Source organism: Acanthochromis polyacanthus, chromosome 2, assembly GCF_021347895.1.
Source record: "Acanthochromis polyacanthus isolate Apoly-LR-REF ecotype Palm Island chromosome 2, KAUST_Apoly_ChrSc, whole genome shotgun sequence".
NCBI lineage: Eukaryota > Metazoa > Chordata > Actinopteri > Pomacentridae > Acanthochromis > Acanthochromis polyacanthus.
The window spans coordinates 18,996,200-19,018,599 of record NC_067114.1 but is presented as its reverse complement, the minus strand read 5'-3'; the positions used below and the strand labels follow the sequence as shown (position 1 = coordinate 19,018,599).

Sequence of the window (22,400 nt, the reverse complement as noted above, 5' to 3'; positions counted from 1 at the left end):
GAGGAGACGGATTCGCGGGCCTGTTTGATGCATCATTAGCAGCCAAATAATACCTTTGTTCTCTCCTTTAACTCTCATTTTGTCCTCCTTTCATCCGTCGTCCATTTCTTCTTATTCTTTTACCGCATTCTGCTCCCATCCCCCCTTGTCTCTCTCTCTCTCTCTCTCTCTGTTTCTGTCTCTCTCCTCCCCTCCAATCTCTTTTCCTTGAGTATTCTGTCCATCCACTCTCTCCTCCCCTCTCTCTCTCTCCTCCATTTGCCCATCTCCTTGTCAGTCACCTTCCATCTCTTTCCCTCTCTCCCCCTCTCTCCTGTCACACACTTGCATCCGAGTCTGTGCACGAAACAATCTTCCAACACTTTTCCCTACTCATGAACCTCACTTGATAAATGAGAGAGCGAAAAGATACAGAGAGGAGGCGCGCAGAGAAAGAGATGCACAGATGAAACAGAAAAAGGACTCAGCAGTAGATAAAGGAAGAGAGACAGACAGGGATAGGCAGAAACAAAGACGAGGAATGACAGACAGAGACGGAAGAAAGGAGGGTGAATGAGACGGAAGGCAGCCTGCTGGATCCATAATTTCAGACTGATGTGGTCTTGGTTTTTATTTTTGTTGTTGTTCTTGTTCTGTGTGTGTGTGTGTGTGTGTGTGTGTGTGTGTGTGTGTGTGTGTGTGTGTGTGTGTGTGTGTGTGTGCATCTTTTGACTTTGAGGTGACTTAGCCCATTTATCACCAGACTATCAAGGAGCCTCGTGCATCAGTGATACATGAGCTGATGAGCTGTGTGTTTGTTTTTTAAACCTACCGGTGCCCACATGCTCGTTTGTCGGGAGACTGTTTTTGTTTGTTTGTTTGAGTCTGCTCTGTGTTTGCGCTGGTGTGACCGGAGTCACTACCGAAACTGTGCTGAAGAAGGAGAAGAAGCAGCAGGAGGAGGAGAATGAGGAGGGGGAGGAGGGCAACGTTAGCCCCGCCTCCCCCCGCATCCCTCATGTATAAATAGGAGGCGAACGTAGCCTATTCTCACTCAACACTTGCACTGAAGAATGAGATCCTTAAAGCACCTGAAACCTCACAGCAGGAGGAGCGTGGTGAGTTCACTGGCTCTCACTCGTAGCATGTTAAGTGGTAGTTTTACAGAGGTGTCGGCGACTGCGATCCCGCTCAGACCGCTGAAAGACAGACAGGTAGAAGAGCTGCCTTTGGAGACGCTTTGATTCTTTCTTGATTTTCTTTGTTTGTAAAGTTGTCATCAGTGGATTTGTTATTTTTCCCAAAATTCAGTCTCTGGCATCATCACCTCTCTCCATTTGACCTTTTTTTTTTCCCCTCCTAACTCTTCTTCGCTGCTCTCTCCCGCTTGTCTGTTTCACTAAACATTTTTTTTTCTTTTTATACATCTTTCATTCTGTCTGGATTTCATTTTGGCATTTTCTTTTCTCCTTCTGTCTCCTGGTTGCTCACTGCCTCTCCCTCCTCTCCCCCTCCTCCTCCTTCCCTCTCTGTCTCTACATATCTTTCCTTCTCTTTCTTCCTCTTGCTCTCTTTTGCCTGCTGCCTCACACTCACCCTCTCACTCTTTCACTCGCCCCCCCCTCACCTCCCTCTCAGTGTCTTTCTCTCAGCCTTCCTCCTTCCCTCCTGCCCACCCCCTCTTCTCCTTATCTCTCCTTCACTCTCTACCTTTCATTTTCTCTTTTTTTTCTCCTCTCCCCCTCCCCTCCACTAGACTCTTGCCTGCTCTAAGCTCTCTCTCTCTCTTCCTCTCTCTCTCTCTTTGCTTTTTCCTTTTCTCTCCCCTCTTGTTCTCTCTTCTCTGTTTTTTGTCTCCTGCTTTTCCATTCTGTTTTTTTTTTCATTTCTTAATCTTGCTCAGTTTTCTTCTTTCTCTTTCCCCCCTTTCCTGCACTTATTTGTGTGGAGATCAGTAGGCCATCTAATCCCCCATAACACGCACACATACAAACACACACACAAGCCATACATGGTTAGCACGCTGGATTAGGATGCTGTCTTTCATAGTTCCTGTGTCTCAGTCACTAGATCTAAAGGTTTTCCATTTGGACGGACTTCATTCAGGTTGACTACTTGTACTAGAAGGACTGAATCAGGAGTAGGTTTGTCTCTGTGGGAGGAAATGTCTGTTTTTGCGCATCCTTCCCAGTGGTGCAATAAATGGCTTGTTAAAGTCAAATCTTTCTCTCTCCTCTCTCAAAAAAAAGTCCTGATCAGGTGAAGAGCCTCAATGCCTTTTTCCCCTTATCTGCTGACTTTTGATGAAGGACACGTCCTCATTGGAGGACAGTGTGCTGTAGTTTGGCTGCTGAAAAATTCTGATCAGAACTTTGCTGCTTGTTGTCTTGTAGCTGATTTACTGTACTGACTGAAACAGGCCAACAGACCTTTACCTAAAGATTTTTTACGATGTCAAACAAGTCAGAACAAACTGTTCTTGCTGTAGCTCAGATATGTATTTGCAAATTTCCTCTTTGAAATGCTGATGTCTTGACTGTCTCTGCATGTGTGTCTCTTTCTGCTCCAGGAGGAGGCGAGCCGGCGCCTGGGTAGATGTGAGCCCAAGGTAATGGCCAGGCTGGTGGACATAGGCACACAGACAGATCCAGTAGTCGTGCTGTCCTTGGCCCAGGCCGCCGTGCTAGGTCTCATCTCCCAGAATGAAGTGTTTGGAGCTACCATTGCACCCAACGGCTTCTACACCGGTGAACCCAAAGAGTCCCCAGCACCCCCAGTAGACGGAGTCGACTACGAGTACGCAGATCAGCTTATCGGAGCCAACGGAGATTACCTCGGAGACAACTTGGGAGAAGACGGTCAGATGCAACCCAGCTGCAGTCAGAGGAGGTGGCAGCAGGGGCCGCCTCAACATCCGGACCAGAAAATGGTCGGCCCCGAACGTCACGGCCTTCAAGGCGGTGATGTGTCCTCTTCCCATGTGAAAGGGGAAGGGGTGAACTCTGCAATGTCCTCCTGTGTCCACATGCTGAACAATATGGCTCCCAGAGGGGGTTTAGTTCAAGTAGATCCAGCCACTCTGAGAGGCACCAACAAGAACTGTGCAGAGTGTGAACGGGAAGCAACTAACCAACAAGCCAACACACATGTTCACCCTCCTCCCTCTCAGGTGCCCCACAGAGGAGCAGAGCAGGCCCACAGAGGGCTGCAGGGTCAGCGCCCTATGGGGACCCACGGTCGAGGCGGTAGAGAGGATGAAGAAGAGGTGGAGCACCAGGGAAATACCATGATGAAGCCCACACAGCAGGAAGAAGCCATCAGCAGCTACTTCCAGACCAGTGAGGTGGGCAGCTATGATTCGACAGAAATGGGCATGGGAGGTGAGTACGAAGACAGCAGCCAGAGCATGATGTGGACAGACGGGAGTGGAGGAGGGCAGCACCAGCAGCCTCCGCACCCCCAGCCTCCCCGTCGCCATGGCGGCCGCAGAGTAGATCGGCTCGATATCAACATCCAGATTGATGAATCCTACTGTGTGGATGTGGGAGACGGATTGAAGCGCTGGAAGTGCCGCATGTGTGACAAATCCTACACCTCCAAATACAACCTGGTCACACACATCCTGGGCCACAACGGCATCAAACCGCATGCCTGTCCACATTGCGGGAAGCTCTTCAAGCAGCCCAGCCATCTCCAAACCCATCTGCTAACCCACCAAGGTACGCGGCCCCACAAGTGCACCGTCTGCAAGAAGGGCTTCACCCAGACCAGCCATCTGAAGCGACACATGCTGCAGCACACCGACGTCAAGCCCTACAGCTGCCGCTTCTGCCGCCGCGGCTTCGCCTATCCCAGCGAGCTGCGAGCGCATGAGGTGAAGCACGAGCGAGGTCGCTGCCACGTCTGCTCGCAGTGCGGCATGGAGTTCCCCACCTACGCCCACCTCAAACGCCACCAGACCAGCCATCAGGGCCCCCACACCTTCCAGTGCACCGAGTGCAACAAGTCTTTTGCGTACCGTAGCCAGCTCCAGAACCACCTCCTGAAGCATCAGAGCCCGAGGCCTTACACCTGCTCCCAGTGTGGCCTGGAGTTTGTGCAGCTCCACCACCTCCGTCAGCACTCGCTCACCCATAAGGTACTGACACCACCGCCGGACACTCCCACCTCCACCCTGACAGCCACACCTAACAAATACACTGTAAATATTCGATCTATAAATCATTGAGGGTTTATTTTTCTGTTGTCATGTGAAAAATAATGGAAGTAGTAAGCAAGCAGATACACAAGAAAAAGGTACTATTGGATGACCAAATGGAGGCCACTCCTCTGTTGTCCAAAGACCTCACCTCAGCTGATCCCCTGTCCTTTACTCACTGAGATCTGGGTGAAGTAGGCAGGTAAGAGCACTTAGCCTGGCAGGCATCCATCCTCTGTCCTGCGTCCTTCTGTGTCTTTTTGTTAGATTTATATTGTGACAAAAGCTTCTTTGGGACTTGAGGACGAAATAGCAAAATGTTGCTTCCTAATACAGACAAATTAGCATCCAGTCTGAATGTTATTAGTGTAAAATGGAAAAACTGGAAAAACAGCAACTTACCAAGGACAAATTTTGCTATAATTTTTCTTCAGCATGAGGCCTTTATCAGTGTAGCACTGACAGGATATGTGATTTTTTGCTTTTAGTCACTCTGCGTTAATCATCATTCAGTATCACAAGCTCCAGGACTTATCCTGCGAGCATCATCAAGAAAGACAGCTTTGAAACAGGTTTATTCATGTTAATTAGCCAGGACTGAGCTGTCTGAGAATCTACAAATAGTCCTAAATTTCCTGTAAAAATGTTTTAATTTCCCATTTTTTCACATAATTATTCTGCACAAATGCTTTGACCTCATCATTGGAAAAGCTTCGTCTGCGATTAGTGGCTTAAAACAATTTTAAAAAATGAAATGAGAAGCAGAATTGATTTTTTTTTCTGTTGCATTTTCACACAAGATTTCAATCTGCACATCCACAACACTCAGCGTCCCCATGTACTCCTCATTATAGTCCTCGTTTGAGCGAAATGTCTGTAATTGCTCAGTGCCCCCTGCCTGCTCGGCACACATTCATGCAGGTGAGGAAGAGAAAGATGAGGATGCTCAGGGATCACAAATTACGATTCACTTAATAGAGGCACTGCACTGTGTTTACCTGTACTGCTAATGATTCTTTGTCATTATAAAGTCATTCACCTTCAGGACGAGACATTTTTTGTTTCACTTGTGCAGATGGACAAATGGATGCACGATAGTAGACGGATAGAAATCCCACACAAGGACAAAATTAAATTGCTGTATTGCAAAGGATTTACTTAAATGTTCTTTCTACCGGGGGAACAGAAATCAAAAGCCACGCTCATCATCGCACTGGGAGAGATGAGAGCAGCCGGTATTCTCAGTGGAGAGAATGTTCTCTTTTGTGGCTTTTACTTGAGCCTGCTGTCTGTTCACTGCTCCCCCTGGTGGATGTTGGCGCCGCAACCCATTTGTTGTGCAGACAGTGGGTGGACGAACCGTCTGCCAGATTTGTCTGCTCACACAAACACTGTCTCTCGACCCACTAATGACCCGTAATACATATTTGTTCTTCTCAATAACCCAGAATCCACTCATTCAGTCTCACTTTTTGTGCACTGACATTGACCGCGGAGTGGAGCGTTTGAGCAGCAGCGCGTTCATTCCGACAAGCCTCAAGGCCTGAGATGTTGTGAGGTGTCTGCTCTTGAGACCTGCCTCTCAGAGTTTTTACATTTCCTGCATGGCTGAGAGTATTACAGGAGCAGAATAAAGACGGAAAGAAATGTCTGTAGTAATCTCTTTTGATGCTCCTAAAATGGCTGCCATACATTTGGATTTGGTCAAAGAAATGAGCAACATCTCACGGACAGGATGTGAATACTATTTTTGCCTGGATATTGTGTGTGCTTGACTCGATGGCTGCTAAAAAGTTGCTCTGTTGGAGTGAAGTTTCAAACCTGTTCTTTGGCCTGCATGTGACAGGAAGTTGTATCTTCTCTGATGTTATGTAGATAAAATTAGATTGAGTTGCAGTCAGTGTTGTCATAGTTTGATACAAAGATTCCCCAGCTGTTCTGGTGCAGTGGGGAGATAGTCTTGTTTCTTGTTTCTATCTTTTATACTTGTATTCATTTGCCCCCAGTGGAGGTATACTGAAGTCACTGTGAGCACCTTCCGTTTGCAGTATCCTCACAAATGTACAGACAACTGTTGCTGGGTTGCTTTGATGGTGAAGAAGACTTAAAAAATTTCTGGATTCACAAATAGCGTGTTTTTTGTTTTCTAGCTTGAAGAGTTACTGACACAATGCACATTAGAAATAACCTCAAAGTGCAAGTCAAACTGAATTTTAAAAATGTTCATCATGTCTGTGTGTTCAGATTCAGCTGAGGTGTGACTGGGAGTGTGATCTTTGATAGTAACTGTAGCGAAATGGAGTTAAAGTACCATAATTGTCTTGCAGTTCCAAATGCTGGCTGTGTGCAGACAAGCAAGCCAAATGAGCCAGCCTTACATGATCTGACCTGTTTCTTTAACCTCACAGTATTTTATTTCTGCATTTTCCCTCCACACCCCTCTTTCAGCTCGCTTGCTTCACCCTCTCAGTTCGGAAACTTAAGTCTCGCTTTTTGGAAGCAAAAGAAACAATTGCAGCATCCGTGGCTATATATTTAAATGACTGATCCTTCTCCTCCGTTTGAACTTCGCAGGGGATGAAGGGCCACAAGTGTGATGTGTGCTCCAGAGAGTTCACCCTGTCGGCCAACCTCAAGAGGCACATGCTCATCCACAACAGCGTCAGACCCTTCCAGTGTCACGTCTGCTTCAAGAGCTTCATCCAGAAACAAACTCTCAAAACCCCATGATCGTCCACCTGCCTGTGAAACCCTTCAAATGCAAGGTGGGGATCTGATCTCCTGAGTGACGGCAGCGAATGAAACTTTTTAATTAACTGATGTGAAATGAGGAAATGCTGGGAGGAAGCAGCTCGTAAGGGTTTTAAAAATTGATAGCTGTGAAACTTTGCAACAATAAATGAAAAGAAAATCCCAGATACTGGGAGGAAGCGGTTGTCAGAGAGAAGGTTTTCATCACTGCCTATAGTCCTGCTGGTAACTTTTTCAATGTATTTCATTTCCGTTTTTGTCTGTGCTCCTTTGTGTCACCATTTTGAACATATATATGTATATTTTTTTTCAGGTATGTGGCAAGTCTTTCAACAGAATGTACAACCTGCTGGGCCACATGCACCTCCATGCTGGCAGTAAAGCCCTTCAAGTGTCCCTTACTGCAACCAGCAAGTTCAACCTGAAGGGAAACCTCAGCAGGCACATGAAGGTCAAGCACGGAATGGATGTCTCACCAGAAGGACAAGGTGGGACCCGCTGGCTTTTCTTAATTAAATCTTTATTTAACAAGCAAAGGTTGCTCAAGCAACACCTGACCTCAGATCGTCATGATTACTTTCATTGTAACTTTCCATTTTGACGTAAACATGCAGACACACAGATGAGCCAAAACTCAGAAATATGAAGATTCACAAATTGATGTCACCCTACTTTTAACCCTGTCATGTTAATCCTGAGCAGATTTGATTCTTGATATTGATCAGTGTTTTATATATAGGCAACATCAGGCCAAAGTCTCATTTTTTTCTGCATAAATATAATGTTTTACGCTGTTCTGCTTTCTTGTTTTTGCTTACCACATTTTCAGGAAACAATTTATTGATGTAATGTTTCTTCACAAAGTGCAGAAATGTTTTTAAATGTCTCCCGAAAAGCTGTTTCCACAGTCAGCTTCTTACTACAGCAATGTGAGTCCCACAAGAACGTACAACTGTGTGATAAAGTTGTTGGCTATCTTACTGGTTTGAGGTGGAGAGTTAGATAAGCGTGACGCGCCATGAGTTTCGTGTTTGCTTATGTTTCCATGCCGCTGTCAGTCAATTCTAATCAAATCACACCTTTACAGGTCTAATGATGCAGATTAGCTGAGTTCAACAGATTAGTTGTTGCCTACAGCAGAGGCCAGGGACAGTATGTTTTTATTTCATTCCTGTGAAATGCGATGTTCTTCACCACACGGACAGAATTTCACTGCATCTGGCAACAAACGTCCATTTGGACTCCAGGATAAGCAGATTGGATTATGGTGGTCAAAATCACCATGACCTCACACCGCACGTTTTTGGTCATGCTTCACCCAAATGCCTAATAGGATAAAATGAAGCGATGGCCTTTTTATATGTGAAAGGTCAAAGGCCAAGCTTAAACACACAATTAGAAGCTGTAGCTTGACTGAGTGATGGAGGCATACAGCGAAAGGGAAATAATTGTAACTGAGTGTTAAAATTTCACGAAGGCATTTTTTACAAAACCAACCAAATTTTCAGGAGCTTTAGATTGAAAAAAGTATAATAGACATATATCATCTCAATAATTTTTTTTTTTTTTGGGGGGGGGTATTTTCCAGAAGTTTCTTTCCAGAAATGGAAAGCCAGGGGGAGTATGAAGGACAGAACTTCAGCTTTACATCGCCAGATAATATGGACAATGGTGGCTCCAAAACCTCACGAAGCTCACCACAGCAAACATGGAGGACATGGAGGAGTATTACATTTCGGCAAGGATACAAGCAGCTACACTACACCTTGAGTAGTGATGGACCAGAGAACATGCTTTTTCTTTTTCTTTCGTCTTGTTTTTTTTTAAAGGCAGAAGGAAATTACAGAGTTGTTTGTCAAGACTTTGGGAGACTCTGGGAAAGGGGTTTTCTTTCGGTTTTTGGCCTCCTTCCAGAAGAGCCAGACCTGACGGACTATGAAGGGAGGCCAGGAAGGAGAAGCACTTCAAAGGAGACGTTTCAACTCTGTGCTTCAACAGAGACACTGAAACTGTTGACGCGGTCTGGAGCTCCTTTTTGGGATTACTACGCTACCGACTCAAAGACTCTCACTGGTGGACAGTCAAATCTGTATGTTGTGTGTATGTATCAGTTATTTGAAAAAAAAAAAAAAGGAAAAAACGTTGCAGTGCAGAGCCATCGTTACATTGATGTGATAGAAATTTGTTTACCATTTGCCATTTTTTTGTCATTCACAACCAATGTATCCCTTATATTTTTGACTGAAAGTGCAGCTAGAAACATTTTGCAACTAACTTCCACCGTGTCAGCTATTACTCACTGTATATCCAAGTTTTGATACATAGTCACAACATATTCATAGGTTTGAATGCTCACTTAACAGTTCCTAATTGTAGTTGCCCGTTCCTGCCCGCACTCAGTTTAAACTTCAAGCTGGTCAATCTTTCAATGCATTTGTGCTTTTTGCACAGGACATTGTAGCCTTTTCTTACGAGGCACTTACTACCAAAGTTGGTACTGTCCCATGTCGGCTAAAACCAGAAAATAAAACCGCTGCATGTAAAGCCCTCTGACTGTACAAATGATTCTACAACATCCAGTTTATCCACCATTTTTGTTCACATGTTTAGCTTTACATTAATAATCTATCCCGTGTAGTATATACTGCTCTAGTTTTGAATTACGAGTGAACAATACAAAGCACTTTTCATTGGAACTTGTCATTCCGGTGAAGGCTGTCTGCAGTAGGAGTAACTTATTTGCTTCAAGAGAAGAGCTAGGGAAATAAGATTGTATAATCTTCCAACCCCCCAATGGCAATATTATTAAACACAAACAGATATGCTTTCTCGGTAGTTTTGTAAACTGCGGTTTCCTCGATAATATTTCACAGTTGTCAGTCAATATGAGTTGAAGAATGAGCAGTTCTACGGAGAATCAGCGGTTTGGGTTCCTTTGTTCTTTGTAGTTTCAGCGATCTTAAATCCAGAACTGGGTTCACTTCACTTTTAATTCAATTTGTTCAGAAACCTTTTGTCCTTGAAGAAAAAAAAAACACAATTAGGGAAAATTATTAGTAAACCATCTGTAGATTTGAAGTTGAAAATAAATTATTTGGAAGACCTGCATAGTTCAATTTGAGAAGATCAATTAAAAGTGGACTGACACTAGTCCTGCTGCTCAGAAATTCTTTTTTGGGGAAGACAGTCAGCTCCCCTGTCCTGCCATGTAGGTCAGCCTTGTATGCACACTAAAACAAGAATGGTCTACTAGTTCTTTTGAGATGAGAAATATCAAACTGAGACCTCATGGAAATTGACCATGAATTATTTAATAAAGTTCTCTAGTTTAAATGATGAAGACTGGTGTTTAATATGTCACTGTGAGAGGGTAATCCTCAGAGTCTGCTATTTTTAACCACCCTGGTGTACTGCTGTAAGAACAGCGCTGCAGGTCTGCCTGTCAGTCCACCGCTTTGATTCGGACTGAAAATCTCAATTACTGATGGATTGCCATGAAAGCTTTCCCAGAGATAAGTTCAGCTGGCTTGGTGACGCAAACTTGCCGTACTGCCGCTAAGGTTACATTGCTGGATAAAAACATCTCAAAAACTACTAATGAGTGTTTATTTCTCTTTAGGATAAATGTAGTTAAACGATCGTCTATTGTTTGTGTCCAATACTTTGTTATGGCTGAACACCTGCAGAAAAGTACTCCAGCATTTAGCTCAATGCACCAATTCTTCTGAGACACAAGTTTGACTATTGTAAATAAAAACTGTTTCAGTAAAGCTGGTAATACAGCCTAATGGACAGATGCAAAAAAACAAATGGGGGAAAAAAAGCCCTTGGACATTTCCTGGTTCAAAGAAACAAGAGAGGAGATCTTTCTCAAAAATAGACCTTGCTAATTGCTAAATCTGTCACTCCTGCTTCGGATTTTAAATAATTTAATGCAGTAGTAGGTTTGTGTCCTGCTGCCAATTGAGTGAACAAAGATGTGGCTTTAGATCTGCCCGAACCTCAGTCAACTCCCAGTGCAGACCCCCTTCTGTAAAATGTGCACTCATGATTGGTCGACTGCTTCACGGATGCGCTGCATTGTGCAGGGATTATACTTTCATAGGAAATCATTTCCCAGGACCAGATTGATCGTTTTGCTCAGAGATATGGCTCTTTTAAGGCTGCAGATGATATAAGTGGGAGGTTCTTAGCAGTTCCAGGGGAATGTCTTTCCAGGAGGAAATTAAAAAGGGACAGAAAGTAATCTAAATGCTAATTTCTGGTAATTTTGATGGAGGCACCTTATTCATTTTCTCTGACTTTTTAGTGACTGGGGGAAAAGAGCGAGAGACTAGCAAATTCTCTGGTCAGTGGTTAGTTATAAAGTTAATGTCTGCCAAGACATCTGAGTACCGAATGATTGAGAATGAAAAGCAAGTCTAACAAGATATCAAATTAAGTTTTGTTCTGTAGAGTTTGATGTCTGAATACTCAAGTTGCCTTCAATTGAGCGGCGCTGGACCACCTACGATTCAGTCTACCTGGCAAGAGTGGAATTTCCACTTAGCAAGCCTCAGTGCTCATATGCATTACAAACGGACTGGAGCAAACACCAGTCATTATCTGCAGGTGCAATTTAGCCAAGAATCGGCTTCAGACAGGAACAGCAAAAAGTTTAAGCCAGGGTGTCTTTTCAAAGTACAATGAAGAACACCGTGTAATACAATGCCCGGCTGGCTGACCGTGACTATGTCGACATCTGCTGGTGATGCAGTGTCTTTGCTACCTCACCTAAAAGCTTTGCCAAAACTCCCATCAGGTTTAGCCCCTGCTGGTGCAAACACAACTCAACTGTCACGCACTGTAGGGCACATACGATGGCTACTAAATGAGCATACAGCGCTGCATGAATGCACTGCTGGAGAGGAGCTCATATGAGCAAGTGCATGAAATTAAAATGTGGAATGGAATTGCTTGTGGCCAGCTTTTACCGATTCTGAGTTTGACATCTGGATTTGCCATTTGGCTGGAGCCCCTTGTGAGGTAACCATTTTAGTCCACCAGTCTCCCCTCCCCCACATGAATCTAACCACACCCCCAAATTATTCGGTACAGTCCTGTGCTGAATAAGTGGGTTTTCTGCCCCAACGTTCAGGATACAGCATGAACTACTAACCAAGCAGAAAAGCCAGCTCCACAACTGAGTGATTGGCAATTGCTGTTTCTTTTATATTCATGCTGTGGTACAAACATGACATATTGTCCAATTTGTACATACTGTTCCCTGAAGTACTTTTCAATTTAATATGTAGGATTGAAATTTATCTGAAATTACCATAATATTGTAAGTTAACATCAGCATTAACAATTAATTTGTACAGTGCATTAATTCAATTTGTACATACAAAAATGGCAACAGGAAATGCAGAGGAATGGGGAGACAGGAGTACAGCAATGTGTGAGTGTCAGAACATAAATGGCATGAAAAACAGCCAACTTGTTTCTTTCAAAATAGATAAGTTCATACAAACAAAGGCTAAAAACATTAAAAAATCAACAAAGCTTGTCTCGACATTGGCAAGTGTGTCTTCTGATCGTTCTCATTTGCCCAGAGCTTTGTCCAGGTTGGTCCTGATGGCATCCAGGAAGTCTGACGTGTTGACATAATGTTCATTCAGCTTGCAGCTGCAAGATGACAGTGCAGCAGTTAGATTTGGAATTAAATTGAAAATCTGTCCTGATGTGAACACTTCACTACTTTTGAACATATGCATAGTAATCATCTTCATCTAAGAGTTATTTTTTTCAAAATCCAAGTGCCTTCACAAGGCCACAAACAACACAGCACACACTTTGAACAACTGAGGGATCTGAAAGGCACACTCACTTGGCCAAGCCATGAATGCAGCCCGCAAAGGTCCTTGGTCATCACCCATTTTCCACTGTTTCCAACACAGACTTTTTCCAAAGTCTGACAGAAGCTAGAGAGCAATAAAGCAGTGTGACAGAAATAATGAGGTAAACGCACATAAACATAAATGGCATTAGTAACTGACAGTAACAGGATAACTTACTTTATCAAATCAGGATTCCCATCCAGCTTGCCTCTGTTCCAGTCCCCTGGTCCAAGCAAAGATACTGGCGATAGGGTTGGTACTGGTTGGTCTCCCCTACAAAGAAATGACGCAGATAATGTTGGCTAAATAAAATCCTACAGGTGTGAGCAGCTTCGGTGTTGGATAGGTTTGCATTGATTTGAGAATCTCACACAAACAACAGAGTTAAGCTTGAAAAAGTAGCTTTTAGTGACAATTTCCCAACATCTAGGATTTAGTGGATTTATGCTTGTAAGTTCAAACGCCTAACAATCACAACTTGTGTCCTAAAAGTCACACTAACCTGAGACGTAACTCAAAATGCTAGTAGTGAATAAATCCACTGTATATGGCCAAAGTGTCCATTACTTTGGAAATCAAAATTAAACTGTTTCCTTACTCTCTGGTGTTCGCGTAGTGCTGGTGACGGTGCCATGAGCGGCCTCGCTTCAATGGTCTTACCATCAGGACACACTAGTACCGATGTCATGAGGCCCAGAGAGCAAACCTGGACACAACACAGAGACACACACAAAGTACGCCATTAAAGGGTGATCCTGTTACCACACACAACATGACATTTATATCAGGTGTAAATAATGCAGCATTGTGCAATTGTGGCTGTGTGGCCTGCACTTAGCAAGTATACTCATGATCCAAGGCCCTTTCAGACATGGCATCTGTAACTTTGTTGGCTTCATCAGTCTGTTGAAGTGGCGCATTTTGTCATTCAAACAAATGTCATTTTCCTGTTAATGTTTCGTTACTCTTACACCTATCTGTCATTCATGCAGATTATAATAATAAATGAAATGTAAACTAACAGCTGCTTATCCAAACCAAACAGTGCAGTTTTTTAGGATTTTCTAAACACTAAAAATTCTGTCATGTGTGATAATAATTCTAACTCGTGCTTTACATACACATCAACTATGCAAAAAATGATTAAACTGCAACCTACAAACTGTGACTCTGTGTGACAGCGCATCTGTCTGAGGTGAAGAAAAGTACTGTGTTATCTGCTGGTAGATCCTGACTGATTTGCTCTCCCTGTCAAGGGATGATATATAATTATAACCAATCAATAACGTTACTGCTGTTGTCCGTGTGTAAATGCGCACAACTCTCCTGCTTTGGTTGACGCTCACGAATCCTGATGCTGCAGGTATTTAATAAACCCGCCAGTTTCTGTGTGTGACAGCTCACATGTCTGGTGAGAAGTAAATATGACTTACTGTTGGATCCTGGCACACAATGGTTGCTCTCTGTGCCAGGGATCATTTAGGATACGGGCGAAAAAACTCATTACATTAATTAATTTGGTGACTATTAATAACTAAGCAGTTAGCGTTTGTTTGTATTGCAGTCAAGTTTTATTTTTATGGACATTTCAATTGACGCTGAACTGATTTGAATTTGGAGGGCAAAGTGTAAGAGAGGTGTGGTGTGACTTTGCACATGAAATGTGTCTTTTCCTCTCTGTGATATTTTTGCATGAATGCTGGTCAGAAATGTAAGAAATATCCCTAATCGACTTCACACTTGAAGCACCATTGCTTGTGTGCCTATCTGCTGAATGTAGCGGTGCAGTTTGGACTTCAGCAGTGGTGCGATACAGAAATGTTACTAGGTCTGACCCAGTAATATATCTTGTGCCCCTTTTTCCAGAAAAGTGAACATATTCCTTCAGACATAAAGTCAACATGTCTGTTGCTGTTAGATTAATGGAGCAGAGAGCATGTCTGAAAGAGGCTCAATTTGTAGTGCACTACCTGAGCCAGGATGTCTGACTGCACATCCCATCGTAGTTCTTGCAGGCCCAAACAAATCCTCCAGAGGACTTCAAGACCTGGGCCCACCATGTCGTCAATGAGCCGGTGCTCATACCAGATCTTCACCTTGGTAAACTCTGCCTTGTAATTCCTGAAAGGGATCAAAAAACACAAATTAAACACTTAACAGAAACAGGGAAATTCAGTGGCCTGGTGGCTGTTGAGGGCACAAAAATTAGATACAAACATGTTAGTCCACTGAGTAAGTCAGTTTCTCTCCTTCAATGTCAAGTACACAGATCTAAATGTTCTTCTATTGTGTCTTACTTTTCATATATGTCCTCAAAGATGTCTTTGAAGCGCCATCGTAGGCCTTGAGGATGGTGTTCTTGGTGCTCATGTACAGCGGCCACTTCTTCTGGATGGCATACTGGAAGCAGCTGTGAGCAAATCCTTCGATGGACTGTGCAAAGCAAGATACAATGCTGACAGTCACGTCACCAAACATTCAAATAAAAACCACAGAATGTACCCCAAAACACCACAATTATTTTTAATTGTCTACTTCCATGTGATTAAATCTAACTTGCACAAAAACAAACAAACTTGCTTTACCTCTCAGTGTTGTACATTCCCATCCCACAGCCCCCTGCAGTAAAGTTATACACCCTCCCACTCCTGCGACTTGCTTCCATCAGTTGGGGAAAAACACAATCTTAAACTTGCCAGGCTGGTTGACAACAAAGTCTGTGGCCTGTACTGTGAGATCAAACATCAGAGTGTGAGACTGTTCTTACAGTTTGGATGCATCTTTGGATCAGAAAACACAAATTTGCAGTTTTTTTTTTTTTTTTTTTCACCTGATCGCAAAAAGCATGTCTGCCAATCGTTATGGCTTGTGTCCAACCCGGGAACGAGACGGGGAATGTTTTTACAAAGGATTGGCTCACGAAAAACTGTGCCACTAAGATGTTCTGATGGTTTCCATTGGGACTCTCCACATTTTCTTTAATTTAAACTCTGGAAGGGAAACATATTTTAAGCTTCTGGATTTAAAGAAACAAAAACAAGACATGCATCTAGTAACGCTGCTATTGGTTAAAAATGAAATACGTTGTCATGCCAAACATTTTTAAAAGGTTTGAAACTGCTTGAATTTGGTACAAAGATGGAACCAGACAGAGAGCACAGTAGCATTTAATTACACATACCGCGTCCAACTTACCTCAACTCTGGCCTCATCAGGGGTGATTGTGGCACATTTGACGGCCACATTGTATTTCTTAGTTGCCAGAGCAGAGTCGATGGTGACCTGGTCATTTGTCTGGTCTCGGTAGGGTAGACTGAGATCATAATACTTCAGCTCAACATCCACGTTGGATAGGATGAGCTGCAACAAGATGTGAATGTGTTATTTGTTTAAGGACAACACTGTATATACATAGTTTGAAAGTTTACCTACACTTTTGTTCCACAGCACAGGTGAAGTCACTGAGGCTTTATTACTCTGTTTGATTTACCTTCTCTTTGATGAATTCCCATATGATGCGTGTCATCTCATCTCCATCCATCTCCACCACTGGCTGGTCCACCTTGATACGTTTCGTTGCATCTGAAAATTTGCAGTTACAGTGATTTTCAGTGTAGTTACTGGGAACAAAATTCTGAAAAAAAAGTCATAGTCTGCACATAGTCAGGGCTGTTGCTCATTTGTTTATCTCATTGACATTTTTTTTCTGTTCCAGGTGTCATTTTCAGGGAGAGTTTCAATGTTTTCACTGCTTTAGACTTCTCGCTCTCTTTATTCATTCTGACTGTTCCTGCAGAGTCCAAGTCTTTCAATTCACATCTCTTCAGGAAAGCTAATCAGAAAGAGAGGAATATTTCAGAAATGAATACATTTAATTTACTCGTCTCACCTGTGACACCTGAAAAGAGACAAAACGATAACTCACAATATTCCAGCGTTTCATTTTGTATTCATGGCACCCCTCTCAGTGAGAAGGTTAAACAGTATGGCACTGTGCCAGACACGGTGACCTTGGGATTATATGACAGCTTTGATAGCCTTTATTACCTTTCGGAGCCTTTTTGTACCTGACAACACGTGGACTCACATGCAAAGGGAGGTGGGCACCAGCTGCAGTTACAGACTTTATGTGATTGTCATATTTGTAATTCAGATCTGCTGCAGGCTACATGCACAAATGCTTTAATATTTGTACAAATAGATTTTATTCTCCACATTTTATTTACCAAGGTTGATTCCTATTATTCCATTTGAAGTTTGTTATCTTTTGGATCAATCTGTCAACTAGTTAGGAATCAAACTACTCCACATGTTTAGGATGACTGTGATTATCAGACTCTTATATCACCTGTGGCTGGCTGCCAAACCTGTTTCCAGTGTCACGTGATATTTAGTTCAACTCAACACTAACTCACACTTTGTTTAATTACACTGACAGGTGACCACATTACTGCTGTTAGTCTGTCAAACTGAGCACTGTACGTACATTATGAGTGATACTCTTGTGGTTTTGGTCGACGGCGGACTTACAGTTCCTCTGCTGCACTCTGTGATGGCAGATCGCGGCCGGTGAGACCACAGCGGGGTTTTGCGAAAGAGCAGCGGCTGCACTCCTCGACACGGCGGTCAGAGCCTTCAGGTAACCCGCCATGTAATCTGAGGGTTGATTCCGGTCACGGACTGAACCGTATCTTCTTATGAATGAACGTGACGCCGGTAAAACACGGTGAAGTGGTGACGACAGAGGTAGGCGCTCATGACTTTTTAACCCACGTCAGCTTCACTCTGATTGGTCACAGACAGCGGCTCCCGACCAATAGCGGACGCATTCTTCGACTTACTTCCTGGTTTCGTTTTTTTCCCTATTTGTTTAGTGGTCGTCATTGTTACACAAAAATAATGAGGGAGTAAATGATAAATTACAGAGTCCAGAAAAGTCCAAAGTCCATCCACTTTTTTTTGTTGTAGTTTTCCACACTTTCGATTGAAGTGCCATACTGTTTAACTGCAAACCTACGTAGCATAGCATTGTGTAATATAGTGTAGCAAATTGTATTGTAGGACTTAAAACCTTAGTCAGGCAAATCTGTAGTATATCTAATATAATAATAATAATATATATTACTTAAGTAAATTTGCACTATGTGCAATATAGTAGAACTTAAACCTTGGTATATAAATTTGGCAGGTAAATTTGTATTACACTGATCAGCCACAACATCATGACCACTGACAAGTGAAGTGAATAATATTGATCATCTTGTTATAATGCAATGTTCTGCTGGGAAACTATAAGTCCTGACATTCATGTAGATGATGACATGTACAATCCACCTAAATGTTGCAGGTCAAGCAACCCCAACCCCTGCATGGCAACATCAGCAGGACAATGCTCCCCAGTGCACCGCAAAAACTGCTCAGCAGTGGCCTGGGGAACATAACAGAGCTAAGCTGTTTACCCAGGTTCCACACTCCCCAGATCCAAATCTTATTGAGCATCTGTGGCATGTACTAGGATAAGCCTTATCTAGGTAGGTCCCGCTCAGCAACCCACAGGACCCACATAATTCAGTTCCACCTTCCCGGTGCCACAGGACATCCCCAGAGGTCCTGTGTCCATGCCCCACTGGGTCAGAGAAATTTTAACAGCATAAAGGGGACCAACACAATATTAGGCTGGCAGTCATAATGCTACGCCTGATCGGTGTATATGTAAATCTTCACTGCTTTTTTTGAGAAGAAAGTACAGTGTGACTTACCACACAGAGAACAATACAGAAAAAATTACATAAACAACAAATGTGTCTACATAACAGATGCTTTCTTACCATGGTCAAACATATTTTGAGGCATAAAAATAGCAATAATATAATCCTGAAATATAGTCAAAAATAGAAAAAATAAATAAAAGTGCAAAGTCCTTTCTCAGTGCACAATATGTACAGTGGAGGCCCCAGGTTTTCACATCACAATTGTGTGAGTTGCATATTGACCCACAAGTGACTTTTCAACTAGTGCTGACATCACAAATAATGACTGTACCTTTGAAACTGAGATTTTAAGTAAACACATAGAAACCCCCGCCCCCTTTTTTTTTTTAGCATGAGAGTGCCGTGTACACAGGATTAGAGGAACCAAATGTTAAACTGATCTTGAGAAAACTAATTCAGACCCAGAGCAATTAAAACAATGTTGTTTAATAAATGTCTGAAAAAAAATCTTTTGGTGAAGCTGAATAGGCATTACAGTGCACATTGCCATACCGAACCTGCTCAAAATAAGAATCAAAACATGACAAATTAATTTGTATTTGAATCTTCACCAAAACATATGGCTTCCCAGATGATTTTATTGAAAGATTTACAGGTAAACAAGTAGGTCCGAAAACATCACTTGGTGCAAAAAAAGGCTTTCACAATTGTCACTGAAACAAACGTATGAATCAAAAGTAAGAATCCAATCAAACAGTATTAACATGATGATGTATACTTAAATTACAACAGTAAACTTTCAATGTGGTAGGCACGAGGAAAAATATTTCTTAAGGCACTTTGTGTGAGACAGACACAGACAAAAGAGAAAAAAGAGGTCTTACAGCTAGTCACAATTTTGTATATATAAATTAAACTAGGCTAAGAATAAACATAACTGATACCATATAACAAATAAAACTAACATTCAGAAACATGCCTCTTTGGTTCTTATCTATGCATCACAATTTTTACTGTAATTGCTGGATATCAAGATGAAAATCCAAAATGGTCCCACTGGTGAGGCAAACTAGGCAATTTATAGGTGGAACAAACTGGTATATGTTGTACTTCTATAAAAATATAATAAATAATCTATGACAGGTTGAAAGATGTCGATCTCATTCCTAACACAAGTCTAAGTGGTGTTCCTTTTCAACATGGCTTGTTAAGCACAAAACAACACAGATGTGACAAAAAGTATTCAAGTTTGTCAGACTCTGAGTAGGCAGTCAGAAATAGGAAAACTCCTCCTAAACTACTCTGATGTTGAAAACACTAACAAACGTGCACATTTCTGTGTCACATTGGTGAGCTTCCACCTGTATTCCTCACAATCAAGACTATGAGTTCTTAAGTGGCGGCCATCACGGAGCCTTTCTTATCGGCAAAGAAGCTCTTGAGCATCATGACTTGACCGATGCCGATGACAAACAGCAGGACGGTTTCTCCGATGGACCAGTAGGTGACCCGCTCCAGGAGGTGCTCTGCTTTCGTGCGGTCGTGCGCCTCTCTTAACCTGTACCATGTCTGCGAGTCAGCCACCACCTTCAAGATCTCATGAATGGCAACGCAGGATGACTCCAACTGAAAGCACATAAAAATCAACACAATTTAAAGAAGAGCACAGTAATGACCGAGGGAAAACACATAAAAACACGGAGTTAAATTCTCCAGGCTGGTCCTGAACAGATTCACTCGAATTTCGTACACTTTCCCCAACAATCTCAGGACTTAAAGTCAAAATAGAGTATAAATATTATACTGCTCTGTATATAGTATAAAATAGTGCCAACCAGGGAATTACAAATGTAGTGTGTACGGACAACGTCTCATGCTTTACTCTGTTTTTTTTCTACAAGTTATAAGTATGTCAAACCTAGAAGCTTCAGCATTTCTGAAGCAAAAATCAACATTTTTATCTCCAGTTCATGCAAAATGAAAGCGGTTGTCAACACATTTGAAATTTTGGTGGATGATAGGATGAGGATATCATATTAAAATGTTTGCAAATAATATTTAATTATGTCCATGCACCTTAGGTAGCTCGATAAAACTGCTTTCCTACTACCTGTCAAGTCACTTTAAATTACTCTGCCTTGAAAAGTGTAAATACTGTACACTGAATTTTAATTACATTTAGTATTCTATAGATTTTAAAATTAGAAGTGTTTTATAGTATAGTATTGTACAGCAAGATTTTCAGAGTATATGCCTACCGTTAATGTTACTAACCTGCCATTTTGTTATTTTATGTTATTGTATGTAAGCTGCTGAACACTTGAATTTCCCTCTGGTTTAATAAAGTATCTATCTATGTATCTATCTATCAATCATCTTATGACAACATTCAGTACACTTCTGGCGCCACCCTGTGGAATTTATATAAACTGTCCCATCACTAAAACCATCCATCCATCCATTCTCTATACACCGCTTTATCCTCACTGGGGTCGCGGGGGGTACTGGAGCCAATAATAAAAATGTAACCAACAGTTTTGCTGACCTTGATATCACCCCAACAGATAATTATTCAGTCTGACTTACTAAATAGAACCACATTGTCACTAATATTTTTGCTCGAGTGTTCCTTTAAACTGGTTCATGAAGTGAATGTGAAAATATGCATTGTGGTTGTCCATTTTTGGTCCTGTTGCTGTACATTTTCTATTTGCCTGCCTTCGCCTTCTCAACACTGGTTTGCTGAAACCCAGCTGAGCGACAGGCACAGTCTGGCCCTTCAAAAGTGTGCACTGCAGCAGACAGAAGTTGAGCAGCTGTTCTTCAGGCTTACCTGAGTCATTGCCGTGCTTCTCGTCATGCTCTGCAGAAGCGGTTCTTCATCTCCATGGCGGAAGTCCAGATACACTACTTTATGTGTGAAAGTGGAGAACTCATTGCTGAAGCAGACCTTGTACTCTCCCTTCATAGTGGTGGTGTGAGAGAAGCTGTCGTACTGCTTCTTCTTCTCATTATACAGGACGTTGTTCTGAGGGTCGGTCACAAAACAGTCCACATCGTAGTTTCCTCCTGCAATGACCTAATAGTAAAGAAAAGACAAAAACACATTGGTTGACAGGACTTACTGTATGGATACAAAGATGGTAACATGCTGCATGTTGCTTTGTGTTACCATATGGACTTTGCAATGAGGAACTGACTGTGCAGTTGGGTAATATTGAATGTGAATCTAAACAGACTTTGTTCCTACATCTAACTGTGGTGTTAACTTGCAGTAAATGGGCATTAAGTTACCAAATGGGCACTAAAACGGGTATTTTGAACTTTTATGCATACACTGTCTTCCTTTCTGAGAAGTATGATACAGAAAACACTCAAATTACAAGTTCCCACCCACAGAATAACTGGCAGCATCTCGTCAACACACGATGGTGAAGTTTCCAGAGAGACTTACTTGGAAGTCTATGTCAAACTTGACGTCTTTCTCCAGATCTTCGTAGAAACATTGCTTGTCGTTGTCAGGGAGCTCAAATGAGAGTTCAGTCCCAAACACCACACAGACATGCAGAAGCAGCAGCAGACAGCTCAGTCCCAGCTGCAGCATCGTGAAGCAGAAACAAAGTGCACGAAGCTGCAGACTCTTCTCTTATGATGACAGTTTTGCAGCTCTGACGTGGCGCGACCACAACACCTTCCGGGGCAGGTTTGTTTATTTGGTAAAAAAGAAAAGAAAAAGGAAAATAAAAAAGACCCATACTGTCAGATGTAAAACTAATTCAACAGGACCAAGAACAGCCTGGCAATGTAACACGAACTATTTTAGAACCAGGTAAAGCCACGAACAGACTAAGTTACTGCGGCAGCTCTTCATTGTGAGCTGAA

General features: G+C 42.4%; 3 protein-coding genes and 1 pseudogene across 3 annotated transcripts; 1 reads left to right on the top strand and 3 right to left on the bottom strand.

Annotated features, from left to right (window-relative positions):
• The first annotated feature begins 720 nt into the window (after nt 1-720).
• On the top strand, nt 721-8,104 carry znf710b (zinc finger protein 710b). The gene is given in 5 exon segments (XM_051943163.1): nt 721-1,097; nt 2,549-4,117; nt 6,752-6,899; nt 6,902-6,942; nt 7,242-8,104. Coding segments are annotated over 5 exon segments (2,091 nt in total). The 5' UTR covers nt 721-1,052; the 3' UTR covers nt 7,530-8,104.
• Nucleotides 8,105-12,413: 4,309 nt separating this feature from the next.
• On the bottom strand, nt 12,414-15,368 carry LOC110954820 (isocitrate dehydrogenase [NADP], mitochondrial-like; annotated as a pseudogene).
• A 251-nt stretch (nt 15,369-15,619) lies between these two features.
• On the bottom strand, nt 15,620-17,583 carry LOC127531273 (isocitrate dehydrogenase [NADP], mitochondrial-like). Its single transcript, XM_051940145.1, has 4 exons — nt 17,338-17,583; nt 16,298-16,389; nt 16,003-16,167; nt 15,620-15,798 (listed from the first exon to the last, which is right to left on the bottom strand). The coding sequence occupies exons 1-4, from the start codon at nt 17,456-17,458 to the stop codon at nt 15,742-15,744; spliced, it is 435 nt and encodes a 144-aa protein (XP_051796105.1). The 5' UTR covers nt 17,459-17,583; the 3' UTR covers nt 15,620-15,741.
• A 1,553-nt stretch (nt 17,584-19,136) lies between these two features.
• On the bottom strand, nt 19,137-22,188 carry tmed3 (transmembrane p24 trafficking protein 3). The gene is made up of 3 exons (XM_051940141.1): nt 21,973-22,188; nt 21,352-21,597; nt 19,137-20,144 (listed from the first exon to the last, which is right to left on the bottom strand). The coding sequence occupies exons 1-3, from the start codon at nt 22,120-22,122 to the stop codon at nt 19,911-19,913; spliced, it is 630 nt and encodes a 209-aa protein (XP_051796101.1). The 5' UTR covers nt 22,123-22,188; the 3' UTR covers nt 19,137-19,910.
• Nucleotides 22,189-22,400: the final 212 nt, after the last annotated feature.